The sequence below is a fragment of the Brachyhypopomus gauderio genome, chromosome 1, assembly GCF_052324685.1.
Source record: "Brachyhypopomus gauderio isolate BG-103 chromosome 1, BGAUD_0.2, whole genome shotgun sequence".
Taxonomy (NCBI): domain Eukaryota; kingdom Metazoa; phylum Chordata; class Actinopteri; order Gymnotiformes; family Hypopomidae; genus Brachyhypopomus; species Brachyhypopomus gauderio.
Window position 1 is genome coordinate 7,610,003 of NC_135211.1, and position 18,028 is coordinate 7,628,030.

At 45.5% G+C, this 18,028-nt stretch overlaps 2 protein-coding genes across 3 annotated transcripts in view; one reads left to right on the forward strand and one right to left on the reverse strand.

Annotated features, from left to right (window-relative positions):
• The first annotated feature begins 189 nt into the window (after nt 1–189).
• On the forward strand, nt 190–9,213 carry ctu2 (cytosolic thiouridylase subunit 2 homolog (S. pombe)). Of its 2 annotated transcripts, none has more exons than XR_013121313.1 (15): nt 190–375; nt 481–555; nt 719–797; nt 874–933; nt 1,027–1,087; nt 1,201–1,310; nt 2,283–2,554; nt 3,804–3,939; nt 4,204–4,335; nt 5,162–5,253; nt 5,353–5,449; nt 5,636–5,810; nt 5,918–5,984; nt 6,270–6,328; nt 8,748–9,213. XR_013121313.1 is itself a non-coding variant. In XM_076974671.1 (15 exons), exons 1-15 carry the CDS (start codon nt 320–322, stop codon nt 8,809–8,811), a joined length of 1,539 nt encoding a protein of 512 aa, XP_076830786.1. In that variant the 5' UTR covers nt 191–319; the 3' UTR covers nt 8,812–9,213. The 2 variants fall into 2 exon arrangements, 1 of the variants encoding a protein (XP_076830786.1); XM_076974671.1 differs by having other exon boundaries at nt 191–375; nt 5,353–5,453.
• A 52-nt stretch (nt 9,214–9,265) lies between these two features.
• piezo1 (piezo type mechanosensitive ion channel component 1 (Er blood group)) overlaps nt 9,266–18,028 on the reverse strand; it is a 64,901-nt gene continuing 56,138 nt past the window's right edge. The window contains exons 37-51 of the mRNA XM_076974558.1: nt 17,674–17,932; nt 16,875–17,063; nt 15,854–16,166; nt 15,590–15,692; nt 15,206–15,365; nt 14,518–14,732; nt 13,934–14,092; nt 13,685–13,832; nt 13,254–13,442; nt 13,024–13,116; nt 12,429–12,601; nt 12,007–12,129; nt 11,715–11,794; nt 11,187–11,382; nt 9,266–10,535 (exon numbers count right to left, since the gene is read on the reverse strand). Of these exons, the coding sequence (XP_076830673.1) occupies nt 10,280–10,535; nt 11,187–11,382; nt 11,715–11,794; nt 12,007–12,129; nt 12,429–12,601; nt 13,024–13,116; nt 13,254–13,442; nt 13,685–13,832; nt 13,934–14,092; nt 14,518–14,732; nt 15,206–15,365; nt 15,590–15,692; nt 15,854–16,166; nt 16,875–17,063; nt 17,674–17,932 (2,656 nt within the window). The 3' untranslated portion in view covers nt 9,266–10,279. The remainder of the gene's footprint in view (nt 10,536–11,186; nt 11,383–11,714; nt 11,795–12,006; nt 12,130–12,428; nt 12,602–13,023; nt 13,117–13,253; nt 13,443–13,684; nt 13,833–13,933; nt 14,093–14,517; nt 14,733–15,205; nt 15,366–15,589; nt 15,693–15,853; nt 16,167–16,874; nt 17,064–17,673; nt 17,933–18,028) is intronic.

Below are 18,028 nucleotides of genomic sequence, written 5' to 3' on the forward strand. Positions count from 1 at the left end.
AATTTTTACGGACAATGGATGTGTTTGGAGCTTTGACAAATTAATCATATGATATTAACTATTAAATACCCCATATTCTGGCTTCAAAGATACTGTACTAAAAAAAACCGATCTATCAGATCTGATGAAAACGCAGAACGGTCTCGGACACAGTTGCAGGTCAACAAGCCTGCGCGTGATCTTCCACGTCATCAGAGAGCGCCAGTGTAGAGACGTAGCGGCAGGCATGGACGGACGCGTCGCATCATGATACTACCTTTTCTTTCTGGACTACAGGCATTTCAAGGACGTATAGCAAAACGTTATCTGCGTTAAAATCATGTGTCAGGTTGATGAAGAGTTCAGCGTCTGCTTAGAAAAGACACCTGTGCCGACGTAAGTTCACTTCAGGATGGTTAGATAAAGTCAGCTGCAAGAAGACCTTCATTCATACAGCCTAACACAGATGTCACAGCAGCTCTAATGTGTGTGTGTTCCTAGGGTCTCCAAGAAATGCATGAAGTGTAAAGAGAACACAGCAGTGCTGATTATCCGCGTGGGAGATGCCTTTTGCAGGTAGATTTGCAATCCAAGCTAATTAGTATCAAATCAACCCATTATTCAACAGGTTATGTTTCATGACAGTATTTAACTTCTAATATTACTGGTCATAATGCATCATGACAAGCTGCAGGATTGTATCCGCTTAGCGTGATACAGGTTTTTGGTCTTTGATCAGGGAATGCTTCAAAGAATATTTCTTACACAAATTTCGAGCGATGTTGGGGAAGAATCGTGTCATCTTTCCTGGAGAGAAGGTAGGCAGAAATCTAATGTAAACAATACCTGCAGATCTTCTGCACAGCATTCAAACTCTTAACGCTGTTCTTCTAGGTGCTTCTGGCTGTTTCTGGTGGTCCGGCATCTATTTCCATGTTAACCCAAGTTCAAGAGGTATGGACAAGCATTACATCAAGTATGATGTCACGTGACATAATAAACAATGATTTGATGTGACTAGGTTTTTTAATGAATCACTCTTTGCAGGGTTTAAGTCGGAATGCCCTAAAGAAGCTCAGATTTGTGCCCGGCATTATCTACATAGACGGTAATTGCAGTTTTAATATTTGAAAGTGATGAACACTGGAACTTTTCAAAAATACAATGTAGTGGCAATATTGAGAACTGATTGACTGACATATTATTTCATAATGTTTCCAGAGGGTGGTGCCTGTGGTCAGAATGCTGAGGAGAGGGAGAAGACACTGTCTCAGTTGGAGACCATCTTCAGAAAGACCGGATTCCCTTACTACATGGTTTCTCTAGAGCAGGTAACCAGGCTTGGGCAAGAGTAATGTAATCACCCATACTGTATAGGGTGACATGATAAAGATACAAATGTTGTTTTATAATTGAACTATTTTGCAAAGACTCGCAGTAGAGCAAAATGATTACAGTAATGGATTCTGATGCTAAAATATATATAGGAAAGCGTGCATTATTTGACATTGTTCGTTCACTTGTGACATGGATCATGTGAATGACAGGACTCATCAAAATACTGAAAGAACATTCTGGAAGAAAATTGGTCTGTGTGGTTACAGCATACGTAAAATATTGTGATTTGTCGGAGTGCTCATCTGTGTCTTACAGCTTTTCTTTATATCAGTATCTAAAGAAAAGTATCGCAATGACTAAAAACTGATATATCGTGCAAGCTTACCGCTGACCCTATTCAGACCCTAATGGTGTAAAATGTTGAATCTGTCACTGTGTGACTGAAACCCTTCTGAGTTTTATATCCTCTCAAAAAAAAACATCCTGCTCTTTTAGCTGCTAAAGTTTTCAGCACTGCAGTTCAGCAAAAGTACTCATACTTCAGGAAACATAGCCAGTCTCCCTCCTACAAGCTTAAGCACAGGAGCTGGCAAACTAGACTCCTCTGTTGAGACACAGCACTGAAACCATATTAATCAAAGTGCCGTGCAAACTAACATTACCATTACCTGTGTTTGTTACAGCTTTGATCTTTGTAACATGATTTGGGTCGCATCATTATTTCATCTTGTTCATTTTTTAGCGTGGTTTGGGTGTGAACTCTTTTGTGTCTTATTTCAGGTAATTGGATCATCTTGTCCATTATCTCCTACATTGCCAAACAACACCCTTTGATGCCGGCAAGCAATTGTTGTTACTTAGATAAGAGGAAGCCCTCTTTGTCCTCAGCAGTTCTGAGTTGTGGCTATGTTTTGGCACTGGCTGATCTAACTGGTGCGGTTCTTGTGTGCATGGCTGCATCCCAGGTCTTTGGTCTTCCTGACTCCACTCTGGAGCCTGTGTCCTGTGGTCCAGAGAGGCCAGGCTCCAGCTATAAAGAAGCAGTGGATCGATACATTCAGCAGAAGGAGCTGGAGCAGAAGCTGGGGGAGCTGGCCGTAGAAGAAACCCAGAATGCAGTGGATCTTCTCAGTGTCCAGGCCTCTCGGGTTCCCCTTGAGCACAGCCTAGCCCTGGAGAAACTCTTCTCTTCTTTGAAGACCCTGACAGCCAAAGACGACATGCTGCAAACGCTGAGGTGAGCCTTACTGTCAGAGTTGATCAGTGACTGATCAGAGGTCAGCTATTGGCTAATATTTTTAATTTTTTGAGTGGCAGTCCAATCTCAACCTAAGCAAAGATGGTGGTATGTGTAAAACTCATGTAAGCTCTACTTATACCAGTGGACAACAACTACCTCCATGCTACAGCTATGTCGGAGTTACTGCCCTGTTTAAAATGGTCTGCCACGCAAGCAATATCTAGTGAGTGCTGGAAGGTAGCTGGCACATTATTTATGCATTTAAGGCACTACAGTAGGTATCTGTACACCTGCAAAACTATGAGATGTATCAGGACATTTTGTTAAGTTGTTCAGGAATTTTCATCGTTTGAAAAAAAATCCAACAAAGGTAAAGCCAAAAAAGCAGATTTTTATTCATTGATATTTTAAAGATATTTTCTCTTTTGCAGTTAATTTCTTATATCCCCCCTCATGTGAAAAGGGAGTTATTTGTAAGGCTTGAAGGTTTTGTTTTGGTCCCCATCGTAAACACACTGTACACATTATGGAGCTATAGAGAAACCCGTCATAGTAGACACTTGAATGGCGGAGTGGTGGTGTTCTCCAGTTCTCTCTGTGTGAGTTCTCTCCTGTCTCTCATAACGCTGCCCCCACCCCCCACGTCCTCGCTGCCTCTTCTGTGCTGCCCCCACGTCCTCGCTGCCTCTTCTGTGCTGCCCCCACCCCCGTCCTCGCTGCCTCTTCTGTGCTGCCCCCACCCCCCACATCGTCGCTGCCTCTTCTGTGCTCAGTCAGCACCTGAGGCTGAGTCATAAGAGAAAAGCAGGGCCTTGAAGTGTGCTGGGAGAGCTCAGACTCAGTCAATAACTCAGGAGTGCATGCAAAGTTTAATGAGGGAGAGCAAAGTGTTGGGGAGAGTGTGTGTGTGTGTGTGTGTGTGTGTGTGTGTGTGTGTGTGTGTGTGTGTGTGTGTGTGTGTGTGTGTGTGAGAGAGAGAGAGAGAGGGAGAGGGGGGGGGGGGAGCGAGCGAGCGAGCGCGCATAGCAGAACGTTAGCAGCTGAGAAGAGCTATGGCCTTCCTCCAGATTTCCCATAAAAGCTGCAGAGATGTTCCAGTGGATGTATCTTGCTGGCCACCTCTTCACATATGGCACTTCTCATGCACTCATGGAAGTGTGTGTGTGTGTGTGTGTGTGTGTGTGTGTGTGTGTGTGTGTGTGTGTGTGTGTGTGTGTGTGTGTGTGTGTGTGTGTGTCGGGAGTAGGCAGCACCTGATTCTACACACTGCCCGGCTGAATGGGTATTCCAAGGTGATGATGGGAGACAGCTGTACACGGCTGGCTATCAAGCTGCTCACTACCATCTCTCTGGGGAGAGGGGCAGCTGTGGCAGCTGACACGGTGAACACACACACACACACACACACACACACACCTCTGTTACAGTGGCAAAAACAACTTTGTTGAGATTTGGGGAGCTGTTAAAAAAATTAACACATGCATTATTGGTGGAAAGTTGTGCAGGTGAAGAAATGGAGGAGTGCAGGCCATTCCATCCATCCACACACACACACACACACACACACCCCATGAGCAACAGCAGTGCAATCAGAACACAGACTAGATGTAGTTAATAAGTGTGTGTTTGCTGTCCTCTACTGGCAGGGTTTCTCTGATGCTCGGTATGGGGACGTGGTGATCGTCCGGCCCATGAGAGACTACTCTTCCAAAGAGATCGCCTTCTACAACCGCCTGTTTGGCGTGCAGTCCCTTTTCATCCCGGGCCTGGACACCAGGGTGAGAACGGGTCTCTAATGAGGCTGGTACCCGCCCCTGGTTGCCGTTAGCGCTGGAGCTCTCTACCGATGAAGGCAGTGATTATCCCTTCACTCATGCAAATCTCTTATTACTGCCGGGGTGTAATTACACAATTCATCATGCCTGTGTGTGTGTGTGTGTGTGTGTGTGTGTGTGTGTGTGTGTGTGTGTGTGTGTCTAAGTAAAAGTTGAATGGCAGTAAAGTGCCCTTCCACTTTGGGCCCAGGGCCATACTCCCTGCACTGTTTTGTTGCTGTAAATTGATTCTCCGCATTCATTAAAGTGAAAGGGCGGGGCTATGGCTGACTGCACAGCCTGCCCGTCTTCCAGCAGGGGGCGGGGCTTGCCCGCTCTGATCCCTCCTCCACCGTGTCCTCATTGGCTCTGCTGCACCATGAAAGCCTGGAAGCCAGTTCTCTTTCATGTGTCAGTCAGGCTCAGGCTTTGGTGCACACCAACTCTGCTGGCTCTGTGAGTTTGCTCCAGTGCACTATTGGAGTATAAGGAGTTTGGATCCAGTTCATCAGACCTGGAGCCCCTCTGTCAGGAGAGCAGCCGACTCTGAAGTGACCCGAGACCATGCACGTTTCATTCAACTTTGTAATATGTTGTGATACAGAAACTAAAGGAATGCATTGCCCAAAATTGCTAATGCTTGTGATATCAAATGCCGGTCATTAAGGATGCATTAGCATTGGTCTTTTCTAGCTTTCTCCTCTACTTTTCACTGATGTCAGCATTTTTTAATAAAGGATAGTTCAAAGTGGTTTGGTCTGCATCTGTCTGTATTGGTTTGTCTCCCCAGGCTCCCGAGAAGGCGAGTATCCAGCGTCTGGCTGAGAGCTTCGTGATCAGACTTCAGGCTGACTTCCCTTCCACAGTCAGTACCATTTACAGGTAGCTATGAGTCAGAAAACCCTCCACTGGGCGTGGGCTCAGACTCGCATGCCGAGCTTGAACTTCGGGTGTTCAAGTGGTTGTGTTTGTGTTTCCTAGAACAAGTGAGAAGCTCCACACTGCTCGTCCTCTTCAGACCTCCACTGCCGAACCTTCTGCCAAGTGTCTGCTGTGTCTGTGTGCCGTCCACAACAAGGCAGGCAAGACAAAAGCCCACGGCCTTTAATAAATGTACAATGCGCACATTATGACGCATGGGATAGGTGCGCCTGATGAAATGGCCGGTGATCACCGGAACGAAGTAGATGCGTTTAATAAAGTGGCCAGCACGTTTTCATTTTGAAAAGACGCCGCTACTGTTTCGTCTCCAAACGTTTCGTAGACGCGGCCTCTGCTTTCCACGCCACCGTCATCTCCGAGCAGCTGTCTCGGGGCCAGTTCCGGGAAGAGGCCCGGACGGATCAAGTTCCCCAGGGCCCCTTTGGGACCCCAGGGGCATCCTGCTGTCAGGGGGAGGGGCAGAGCTGTGGGGGAGGAGGCTGCTGTACCACGGAGAGGTAAAGCCAGCACGCTCACCTCCCTGCATCCTCCACAGTGGGTGCTGAGTCACGCCACTCCAGAGACGCTTGCTCTCCACTGACTCTGCGCTTGTCTCCTCCATCAGGACACCTGTACTTCCAGACCTGAACACTCTCTTGTGCTACAGCTGCAGGCTTACCATTAAAGACATGGTGAGTGAAGCGGTGCGTGGGACAGAGTGAGCGCTGGACTGCACCCGTTTTGCTGGTACCTGCAGAGCTCCGTGGTAGGAGGGTTTTCTGACAGGGCCGGTGTGTACCCACTCCCAGTCCTGAAACCAGCCTCGCATGGAACGTCGGTGATCTTTAACCTCAGGAAGGGCTTTGTTAATTTGCCGATGTATTAGGGGGCCTGAACGCAGAGAGAGTCGATTGAACAGGGATGTGTGAGAGCTGGAAGTCGCCTGCTTGTGAGACTAATCACGGCTCCTCCCGCAGGCAGCAGTAGACTCGCTTCCCCGGTACATAACGTCCGAGGCAGAGAGGCGCAGAAGGAGGTGAGTAATGGCGGTGTTAGCTAAGTCAACGTCAACACTCACACTCCTTCACCAAATCCTAAGAAAACGTCTAGGTCGGATTCATGACGTGTTCTTAAATCGCAGAATTGGTCACATCTATCTTATAATGATAAAATACCATTGTCCTCATGCACATGCTAGCGGTTCCAAATTAGCATAAGCAATCGGCCACCAATCTTCACAAACAGGCACGTGCCTGAGCGCTTGTACCCAAATGTACGGAAGCCTGTTTTGGCCACAAGGCTTAATTAATCCTTCAGAATAGCGACTTATTTGTCAAATCTGGCCTGGGGTGACACGACTGGGTTTTTATATTCGGAGATCGAGCCTAGCCACAAAATCGTTTTCCTTTAGAAAGAATTGAGCGTAACGTTACTCAATGATTACAAAATGTATCAATGGTAATTTAAGCGAACGTTTGTCTTTTGAATCTGTTTGCGAACACACAGCATTAGTAATGGTATTGGGTCACGTGTTCATATTTACTAACACTAAAAAGCTATTTTCATTCTAAATTTTTATTTATAAATCTGTTAACTATAAATTATAATACCATAAAATTTTATAGAGGCGTAATACTGTAGCATTATGTTTGTGTCAATATGCTAAATCGCACTGTTTTAATAAACCTGAGGAAAAATGGATAAGGGGAATAAAATGTATCAATGCTTTAGTTAATTTATTTAAGTCACTTATTTGCAGCTTCTGATTGGCTCCGTATTCAAATTGCACAATTACAATTGCTTACATTTACATTTATGGCATTTGGCAGAGCGACTTACATTTTTATCTCATTTTTTTTTATACAAGTGAGCATTTGAGGGTTAAGGGCCTTGCTCAGGCACCTCAGTCATGGCCTCAGGTCTGGGAATAGAACCCATGACCCTCCGGTCACAAGACCAGTTCCCTAACCACCAGGCCATGACTGCCTGTTTAGAGACATACTAAATGAAGATGTGATCAGAAATGTAAGAATCGATCGTTTCTCATCATGATGTCAATGTAAAATGTTTTAGATTGAAATGCAATTAAAATATTTAGTTTGTAAAAGAATTTATTCTCATTAATTCAAAGTGTGTAATTTCAATATGCACAGTTTATGCTGTGTTTTTCCTGTAAGGAAAACCTACTTTCAGTGTGACTGAGAACATGATTCATTCAATGACCGTACACAAGTTGATGGAAATACTAGCTGTGATTTGAGAATGATCACATTTTACAAATGCAGTTATTGAAGCATAGCCGAATAAAGACTAGCCTCAAACCAGATGTTTTTTCATAGAGTGATGGATTTATTTGTCTGGTCTTACATGAATAAGGCCATCACTATACCTCCCAAATCCCCCATTTGAATCTGTTTACCCATATTCACATTGCTCAGTGTGCCATGCTGCCAGTGAGACCTGAGGTGTGAAATGATCTTGGCCAGCATAAAAAACGGGGTATTTTTTGTACTGGGTGGGACCAGTTCTGTATGAAAGCTCAACATGAATAAGGCCATCAAATTCTCCTTACACAAATTAATCACTTATATGAAAAATTATATGTCTTGTCTGTGGCCATTTAAACTCTAAAACCTGAGGACAGACTAAAAAATTGGTTTTCCTTACAGTAGCCTGACCAATTTGGATTTTGAAATGACATTATACACTGAATTAATTGAAATAATGTTTTTTTTTCCCCAAAAAATATTTTAATGTATTTTTTTCAATTCACAATAACAGAGCTAATTCTTAACAAATATATCACATCTTCATTTAGTTAATCTGTATCTGTAAAATCAAGTGCAGTAAATATGCAACATGAACTTTTATGAATACTGAGCAAACTTCAGCTCCCAAATAAGAAGCTGGGAACCACTAAACACACAAATCAGAAGCTGCAAATAAGTGACTAACTTAAGCGACTAACATTGAAACATTGTAGTGGAAATATCCCTCAGTACTGGCATAGAAACATTCAGGGCTTTAGCCCCACAAGCCAAACCCAAATGATTCCCCCAGGATTTTGAGTTTATTTCTTGAAATGCTTCTCTTTCTTAATTACTGTACAATGGATACAGACAGATGTAACTTTATTTTACTGGTTACTGAAACCATGGTTCCCAAGCAACAATGTGAATTTGTATTGGTGTGTTTTAAAAGACCACAATGCTTTGTAAAATAATAATGAAAATAACTAACAAAATTATAATTTAAGTTCTATAACATCATGTAACTAACTGTAGAATTGAACAACATGCAAGCAACTATTATTTTGCACAAGCATGTCTGTCCTAACCCACGATCAAATCCCCAGAAAAGGAACCGTTGGTGAATGTCAGCATGTTCACGAGTCCTGCGTAAGTGGGCATTAAGAAGAACATTCTTAAGATCGGTTGGTGAATTGTGCGTTATAGGGCTCTGTTGAAGGAGCAGGTCAGCGAATTTCTTTTGGAAGATGGGGAGGAGGAGCAGGAATAGGAGCTCTGTATGGTGCAGCCGGAGAAGATTGGGTGGAGGAGCTCTGTATGGTGCAGCAGGAGAAGATTGGGTGGAGGAGCTCTGTATGGTGCAGCAGGAGAAGATTGGGTGGAGGAGCTCTGTATGGTGCAGCCGGAGAAGATTGGGTGGAGGAGCTCTGTATGGTGCAGCCGGAGAAGACTCCCCCTTCACACTGCCGGGGAACGCTGGGCCGTTTTTACTCCACACCAGGAAGCCGCTCTCTTCCTTTTGAAAGAGCTGCTTGTTTAAATAATTTTATTTAACTACAAATCAACGTCAAGTTTACTAAATGTAAATTACTTGCAAAAGTGTCTAATTATGAAAATATATGGCTTGTTTTATTGAGTTTTTTTATTGCCCTAATAAAGTTATTTTAAAGAGCATGCTGCATTTGTGATACTTTTATGGAAGCTAACAGATCCAGGAGCCCATATGTGCAACGTTATTTTTAATATATAATGTAAATTTGCAAATTGACCCCATGTCAATCACATGATCACATTTGATTTTTGAAAATACAAAACAATGAAAATGTGAATAAATAGAAGAAAATTTCTGATAGTTATAATAGGACGTTTCTATTTGTAAATGTACAGTAAGAACCCCAACCATCGCTGCTGAAAGTTAGTTGGCACAATGGCACAATTATTTAAAATTGTCAGTTAAGACAAACTTAACAATGTGTAAAAATCTTCCATACAAAATAACTTGACACTATAGCAGACAGCAATCTTCTCTGAAGTGTTTTGCATTTTTCCCTATGTCTTTCTAAATCCTCCAGCTAAATATAAATTCAAGTCTTTCATTTACCAAAAAATACATAACCTTTTTTTTTTAAACAGCTGTACGTAAACAGTTTTGCTGTAGTAATCATCATGGTGAAATACAATAGTGTTTGTGGTGCTGTGTAAAAAGGTCCTGTAAGTATAGCTCAGCCTCATCCTCCAGTGGGCTGTGGCGAGCTGCGTTGCGAGGAAGACCCCAGACAGTAACGTATTCAAGGTCAGACCTGGGCTACTCCCACACACACATTAAGTCTGTTCAGGGCCACTGCCTGAAATAGGATTATGTAAGCATGACTCGATCTTAATGAAAAACCTAAAGCCTCCATAATCCAGGCTTCAGATTCATAACCCACTCTCCCACATATCTATCACACACACACTCTCCCTCTCGTTCGCTCACGCACACACACACACAGTCAGCATAGCTCAGCAGCATCAGAAAAAACAAAAAAACAGCTATGGACTCTGTGCTCATTGAACATCGTTGCAAACATCAGTCGAGTCAGTATGTCGCGCTTAGGGGCCCAACTCTGATCTCCTATGGCATCCCAGAAACACCTCACCGACGCGGAAGCACTTTGAACAGAACGACCTCACTCGGGTGGTGATGTTCTGAAAGAAACCGGTTTGCGGAGGTGGGGGGGGGGGGGGGGGGGCAGGGGTTAGTCGCCGTTCTTCTCCCTGGTCCATTTGATCATGGTCTCTGGCGAGCGGTAGAGGAAGATCAGCTTGGAATACAGTTCCTCCTCCAGCACAAGTTCTCCCGTCTCACGCACCAGGAAGATGTCCGTGCACAGCTTGAGGATGCGGTCCACACACGGTAGCTCCTCGAACATGATGGAGTGGGAGATCTCGCTGAAGAAGCCTCTCACAAATTTGCCGATCACCAGAACCACCGAGACGTACAGACCCATGATCCTACAGTAGGGCAAACCACCACAGTCAACAACGCAGTTAGCCATAAACTTTGATGTACTGCCAACTATGTTAACATTTGAAGTAAAATTTTAACACTTTAATACACCAAAATTGCAATGCTTCAGTTTAGAAGGTCGGGGTGGCCAGAGCTTATGTTTAAGACCTGGGTATGGTTACTCCCTCAGCTTTCATCACAAATGGCGTCAGAAATGGGATGCTACTGTGATCGAGTCCATCACTCAGAAAGATAATGCTGGTGCTCTGCCTGCTGTGTCAGGGCGTTCACGTTTAGCACCCGGAGGAACCAGGTTCAAGACCCAGCTGTGGTTGCTGCATATGCATCCTGTGTGTGTGTGTGTGTGTGTATTCACTCCAGATGGGTTGAATGCAAGAAGGGGATCATTAAAAAGTTCCTGTACCTCTAGAGTGCTGCCGAGTTTAAGCATTTTTCCTGATCTATAACCGCTGCTGATTCATCTCTGTGGATATTTATAAAGCATGGTGGAGAAGGGAAAACACTAATCTCTGTCGTGCCCACGAGGAACGCAGGCTGGTGGGAGCAAACAGCCCCTCAGGGCAAAGCCGTCGTTCGGGATTTATTTCACCGTGCAGGTGTGAGAGTTAGTGTTCCTGAGGCCTGGAGCTTCTTACCCATATCCTGCCAGAAAGCCCAGACTGGGTGGACTGACTTTGTCGTTGAATATGACCATGGGTAAGACCCCACAGTCTGCTGAAGACTGGTCACAGTCTGCCATGCTGATATCCCACCACTCCTGGGCCGCAGTTCCGTTCTGAGAGACGTCCCTCATTAAGGTCAGCGTCACGTCCAGGTAGCCCTCTTCATCTCCTGCCACAAACCAACCCCCACCCCAAAAACAAACAAAAACCATCAGCACCTGTTCAAAGCCGCTAAAGAACTTCAATGTCTACTTGAGCCTGAAATGTTAACTTGGCTAACAGCGAGTGAAACGTGACTCGTTTGCATCACGATGTCTCGTCCCCATCTGGTCCCATTCCCTCGCTCCTAGCATTTTTGGCTTCTCACACTGAAGTACTGTTTCAAACTTCATTAGTTTCGAACAGATTGAATTTTCTTAATGATCTTTCTTTAAGCGGCTGCCGTGGAGCAGATGTAACTGCTCAGTCATGTGTCCGTGGTGAACGCAGTGCTGGGCTCACCCTCGTACAGTTGGTTCACGGGCTTCGCCTCTGCTCCGTTGGGGGCTCGGATGTAGTTGGGAAACATGTGGGGCACTCGGCTAGGGGCAGAGAAGACCACACGCGGGGGTTAGCTCAACACGCACAGGGGGGTTGGCCCAACACGCACGGGGGCTGGCCCAACACATACCGGATCGACCCACAGATGGGGTTAATCCACACACGGGGCTAGTCCACCACACACACGGTGTTAGTCCACACACTGTGCACTAACCCAGACAGGACACTCTGCCATCTCTAAGCTAAGACTTACACTGGCTCTGTGCGTTTCCCCAGCAACAGCGAGGCCAGGTCTGCTCTCACATGGTTTCCGTGCTCCAGGTTGATCGAGTGTTTGTCAAAAGTGTTCTCCACCGTTCCACCCTTCCCCAGGTCCCTGCGAAACACACACAGAGTTTTATATATCGTCAAGATGTGGGAATAACATATATATGTAACATACAACATTCTTATTACATAATGTTTTTTAAGTCTAATCCCAACCTTTCCTTACCTTAACTCTTTAACGTCAGTAAAATGTTTTGGCCTTCCGAGTTTTGCAAAAACCAAATGCACATCTTCTCTAAATAGTATTTCACCTCTCTGTGCTCAGTCTGTCTATGGTTTCACATTATATCTCACTCTCTTCCAATCTTACACACGCGCGCACACACACACACACACACACACACACACCTCTGGAAGGTCCAGGCCAGCCGTAGGGTCATGTCAGCGGGGCTGTCCAGAAGTTCTCTAATGACCTCCTGTCTGCTGGGCGGGCTGATCCTCCATACGGACCCCGAGCTGCCCTCGATGTTGGCTGTGACAATGTCCTCATAACCGTACAGTGTTATGAACTGCATGGCCACCTGCATGAAATGCATACAGTCAAATTATTGCAATAATTCTAGCAACCCATGTCATATCCAGTGTACTAATAGGGTGTCCACTGGCAGAATTGTATTGCTTAGATGCAGCAACTAAAACCCTAGCTGTATTAATAGCAACATAATGGAAGCTAGAGAGACCAATGTGAATACAGTAAAATCTAAAATTAACTCCATTTATAATTTCCATGATACATCATGATAATATTTCGTTGCTGTGTTGCATATTTGAAATGCCTAGAGAAAACCGAAATGAAAGTACTGTATAATCTATGATGTGGATCCTTGTGCACTGCTAATAATCTGCTTATTAGTCGCATCTATTTCAGCACTAATATAGCCAAAACAAAACAACTGAACCCCCACAACTGGCACACGTAGACCACAGAGGAGGTGGTACTCACTGCATTGTTTCCGAACGTCTTGGTGAGGCTGTTGTAGTTGTCTTCGGTAAAAGGCTGTATGGACTGCTGTTGTGCACTCATGGTAAACAGGGGCTGAAGAGACAGACACACAGTCACGTTCCTTCATCTTTAATAGCTGCTCATGCGTGCCATTACCGTGTTGAACTTCTAGAATATTCTACAGCCGGTTGCCTTTAACGGAAGCCTGATGATGATATGTGGACAGTTACCTCGTAACCTCCCAACTTGACCGTGACCGTGACGTCCACGGGATGGTTGACCACGCCCACAACCGATCTGACCAACGAAATGAAGAGTAGCGGGAACCAGATGATGCAGATGAGGAAGATGATGATGAGCCCGCCCATTCCGTATTTCACGATCTTTTTCTTTTTCTGGCCCTTTGGCTGAGGGTTTTTCTGCAGAGACAGAGGTTGGGATCCAGAACTCAGCAAAATCACAGCATGGAACGTCTTATTTTGTCTTGCAGCATCCATAACCATTAATACTGCTGAGTCAGTTGTGTTGGTAGCAAACACTGAAAAGAAGTCTCCAGCAGTACTGGTGTGTGTCTACATTCTTGTAACTGGTTCATATAATGAGAACCATAACTCTGCACCGAATTTGGAATCAACGGCGTCCGCTACACACGTCCGTTTACCTTCTCCGCCTCTCGGCTGCACTTTATGATGAAGATGTTGGCGTAGATGTCCTCCACGCACATCCAGTTAGGCAGGGACAGGGTGGTGTCGGTCCAGACCCAGTCCATCACCGCCCGAAGCTCCACCAAGAAGGGAACCAAGCGGAACCTGAAAGCAAACTCCTGAAGTTATCTGAAACTTCCTTCTCTCGGCTGACGTTCAGAAAAGTTTTTCAGCTGAAAAAATATTAGAGCTGTGAAAAATCTCACCCTTGGAAGAGGAAAAGGTTGAGGTGGTTGTACTTCTTAGTGAGGAAGTTTCCAAGAATGCGGGTGGGATAGCCACAGCGGATCTGATAGGCTGACAGGGCGAAGTAGATGCACTTCACGAAGTACCACAGCTGGGCCACCGAGTTCTGTCTCAACATTCTGCACAGATCAAGACGTAATACAGCGGCTTTGAGATCCAGCTGCTTCCATTTTGACATTTTTTTTTCTTGTGCCTTTGTTTTTGTTTTTTTTAGTAAAGGCAATTTTTTTTTTTTTACCTCCAAGATGCTTAGAGTCTCCTTAGTGTACTGATGATAACAATCATTCACGCACACGTCCACCGACACTGACTGAACTTAAACTCTCCCTGACCCCGATCACCATCACTGACCCCGCGGTCCAGCATTACATCAGTCAGCTGGAGTCTCATTCATGCTTTTTGAACACTCCAGTAGAAGTGCTACAGTAAGTCCCAGTAAAATGCCTCCTAGTAAATATTTCACATCATTATTCTGACCCTCGACACTTTTATACATACATTAATGATTTATGGCACAACGGCAGAACTCTGGCCCCTTCCTCACCTCTCGGTAACGGCAGGCAGGATGAAGAACATCCAGAGATGGATGCCGAGCACCAGGAGGAGCTGGAAGATGAGTTTCCCCAGCAGGGCCTTGCGCAGGTAGAGGGCGCGGTCGATCACCATGGTGCTGAACTGGATCAGGAGCATGACGAGGAAGGCCTCGGGCACCTGGTCCTCCGACAGCGTGGAGGCGATGTCCGCCGCTGCCGAATGTTTCTGGGGGAGCATTGCACACAATTGGGCTCACGCGCTATGTGGCTCACGCGCTATGTGGCTCACGTGCTATGTGGCTCAAGCGCTAGGTGGCTACGCGCTAGGTGGCTCACACGCTAGGTGGTTACGCGCACACTAGGTGGCTCACGCGGTAGGTGGCTACGCACACGTGAGGCAACGCGCCCCCTTATCAAGATTTGTTTGTTTTGATTTTGATTGATTAAACCAAGACTCAATCGGTGCAATTTGATTTTGGATAACTGGGTCAAGACAGCGTAAAGCTTAGACATGGTTATTTTGTAGACAGCTAAAACATGCAAAAAATAAGATTAATCAAAAGCGATGATTAAGATCAATTTGATGTATCTGATAAAAACAAAAATGCCAAATTTTAGGTGTTTTGCTGAGATCTTAAAATCAGTGCCACAGCATCGCAAACATCTTTATACACATTGAGACGCAGCCTCAAGACTCACTCCAAAAGCCCAGAATCCGAACACGATGATAATGAAATCCACCACATCAGTGAGGAACATCAGAGCGTACACGTCAGTGGCGGCCCGATCCTCCTCATCGCGTTTCCTCTTCAGGAGTTTCTGGAAGAATCTGTGTATTGGCATATAGACGTTCCTCACTCTGAGAGAGAGGGAGAGACAGAGAGAGAGAGATGAGAAGGAAGAAATGAGAGGGAATGCAAGAAGGTGGGGTGGGGTGGGGGTGTTGGTGTGTTTAGGATCGTTTCGGCTCCACACCAGAAGCCTACAACTGCTTCACATCATGACTCAGAGCCGTGCTGTAGCAGCGCGCTAACTAGGTCAAGCCTCACAGACGCAGTGAATACGCAGGAGGTTTTTACTTACACAGAGATGAAAAGGCCCTTGAGTTTCTCCCCAAAAGCCTTCAGCTTTTTACTGGCTTCTTCTCTGCGCTGTGCTTTGGGCTTGGTCTTCTTGGCCTCTTTCACTGTGGTATTTGGGGGGTGATATAAATATAATACAAATTAAAAAAATACATTAATTAATTACAATAGTGTGTGAACCCTAATTACTGAAAAGCTGTACGCGGTAAGCAAACAGCAAACGATCCTTTTAATAACTAATTAAACCCCGTGCAGGTCAGCTCACCTTGGTTTGACGCTTTCTTCTTGCGGAAGCGTAGCAGGCCGCCCTTCCGCTTGCCCTGACCCTCGTGCGGTCCCGGCGGGTCAGGGGTCACGTCTGCGCTCTGGTTCTGTTCAGGGTCTGGCTGGGTCTTGCTCGGCGTCTCTCCTGGAGCCAGGTCTTCCCCGGCAGCCGCAGCCGTCTGACTCTCTGGCTCGGGGAGACCGGCGCACACCTCCTCTCCCTCCGTTTTGGTCTTCTTCTCCTCCTCCTCCTCCTCTGAGAAGGCACTGGGCTTCTTCTTCAGAGGCCCGCCCTCATCCCACAGCCCATAGCGCTGAAGAGCATGGAACAGAAAAAATTACAACAGAGATAGGATAGAAAGGAAAGAGCATTTTTTATACTAAATGATAAACCCAATAAACAAAATGTTTTGGTTTTTTTGCTGCATCTGAATACAGTATTCAGTGAAGCACAAATAGTGAGTTTTCACAAATATTTCTTTCATACAGAATCTTTTGTAATTATTTGTTTTCAGAAAGGCAAAAATATGTCAAATAGCTGGTGAAATATTTTATAATATTTTCTGTTTTCCTATTGGACAATAGTTTCACAGGACTAGCGGTGTAGTTACTAGCTAGCTAGTTCACCTCAACACTGTGCTCACTGATCACAGTTTGTTGGAGATATCACCCTGAAGAAATAGAGCGCTATTTATTTGTTTATTTATTTGTATTCTAGCAAAGCTGTTGTGCCACCATTTTAGTTTGGAGGACGCAGTCGCAATGAAGTTTGTGAGGTGATTCGCTAGGCTTAGCCTGTTAGCCCTGGAACAGCCTATACTGTTAGCAGTGTACAAGTAGGTCTACCTTTTGTGTGCTTGTTTCCAATTGCATCTACTCCATTACATCCCTACTATTCAATTTCTAACAAGACCTTAAATATTCATAACTTGAAGTTTCAAATCAAGGGAAGAAAACTACATTTCCCATGCGCAGCTCTATCTATCCCCTATTGGTGGGGAGTGGATGGGTGGGAGGAGCACCTGGAGTAGAGAGCGGTGAAAGAACAGCGCCAACAGCTGCAGCAGGTCATAGCGGATATAGTTATCGGTTTTCTCCAGGCCCAGGATCCGTGGGGGGAAGAAGGGCTTGTTCTCATTCAGCCTGGCTTCATGTTCGCTGTTCCATGGGAAGAAGCCAAACTGGAACAGGTATTTGACCACCACCATGACCTTAAAGAGAACAGAGCAGTTCCTTTTGAGAAAGTCACGTTCCTTCCAAGTCCTGTCAATGCTTATCTTGTCAATATAAAAGATTGACATCTAACACTGATCCTTATTTCTTTATGCACCTACATTCAGAAGAGAAATGTATATGATAATTAAGTTGAGCTGGATCGAACAGAACTGGAGGAATTGGTTTTGTGGGCTAAAGCATTTCCTCATTCCTAAACACAGCTGAACCTACACTGGACTCCAGACCAAACCCAAAACCGGAAGCTTGCAGTTCAGAAACAGTAACACCACCTCTTTATACAAAACCCAAAGAGCCAAGGTGGAACACAAGTGCTCGCTTGAAACTAGAAAGTACGAAGACTGCTTATTCTGAACCCAACCACACATGTGAACTGCAAACCAGCACTGCAGTGTGGGAGTCTGGAACAGAAACCAGGGCAGCTTGCACAACATGGAGATAATTAAGCCACCGATTTGTGCTCCCTGGGAATCGAACCCACGACCTTGGTGTTACTAGCAACCTGCTCTACCTCCACCTGATAGGCTACAGGAATAATGCAGCACGTGTCACCACGTGTCAGAGCCCCGTCTACACCTGCGCGCTCACCTCCGTGTAGATGATGGCGGTCATCCAGAACTTCTTGGACGGGCGTGGCACAGACAGCATGGCCCAGAGGAAGGTGAGAATGGGCAGCACCAGCGAGATGACGGAGGCGGTCACCATGTTGTTCAGCACAATGATCAGGTAGCACACCAGCTCGGAGTGGGCCGCCAGCGCGTTGCACAGGGCGAAGAGCAGTTTGAGGAGCCGGTTCTGCGAGGAGTAGAACGTGCGGCTCTGCTCTAGCTCCTCGATGGAGAAGGACCTGGGAGAAACCGCCTGGCTGCTTAGGTTTCTGTCTTGTTTTTTTTGTTTTTCCTCCTCAATATTGTGCCAACGTTTAAATAGAATGATAGAATAG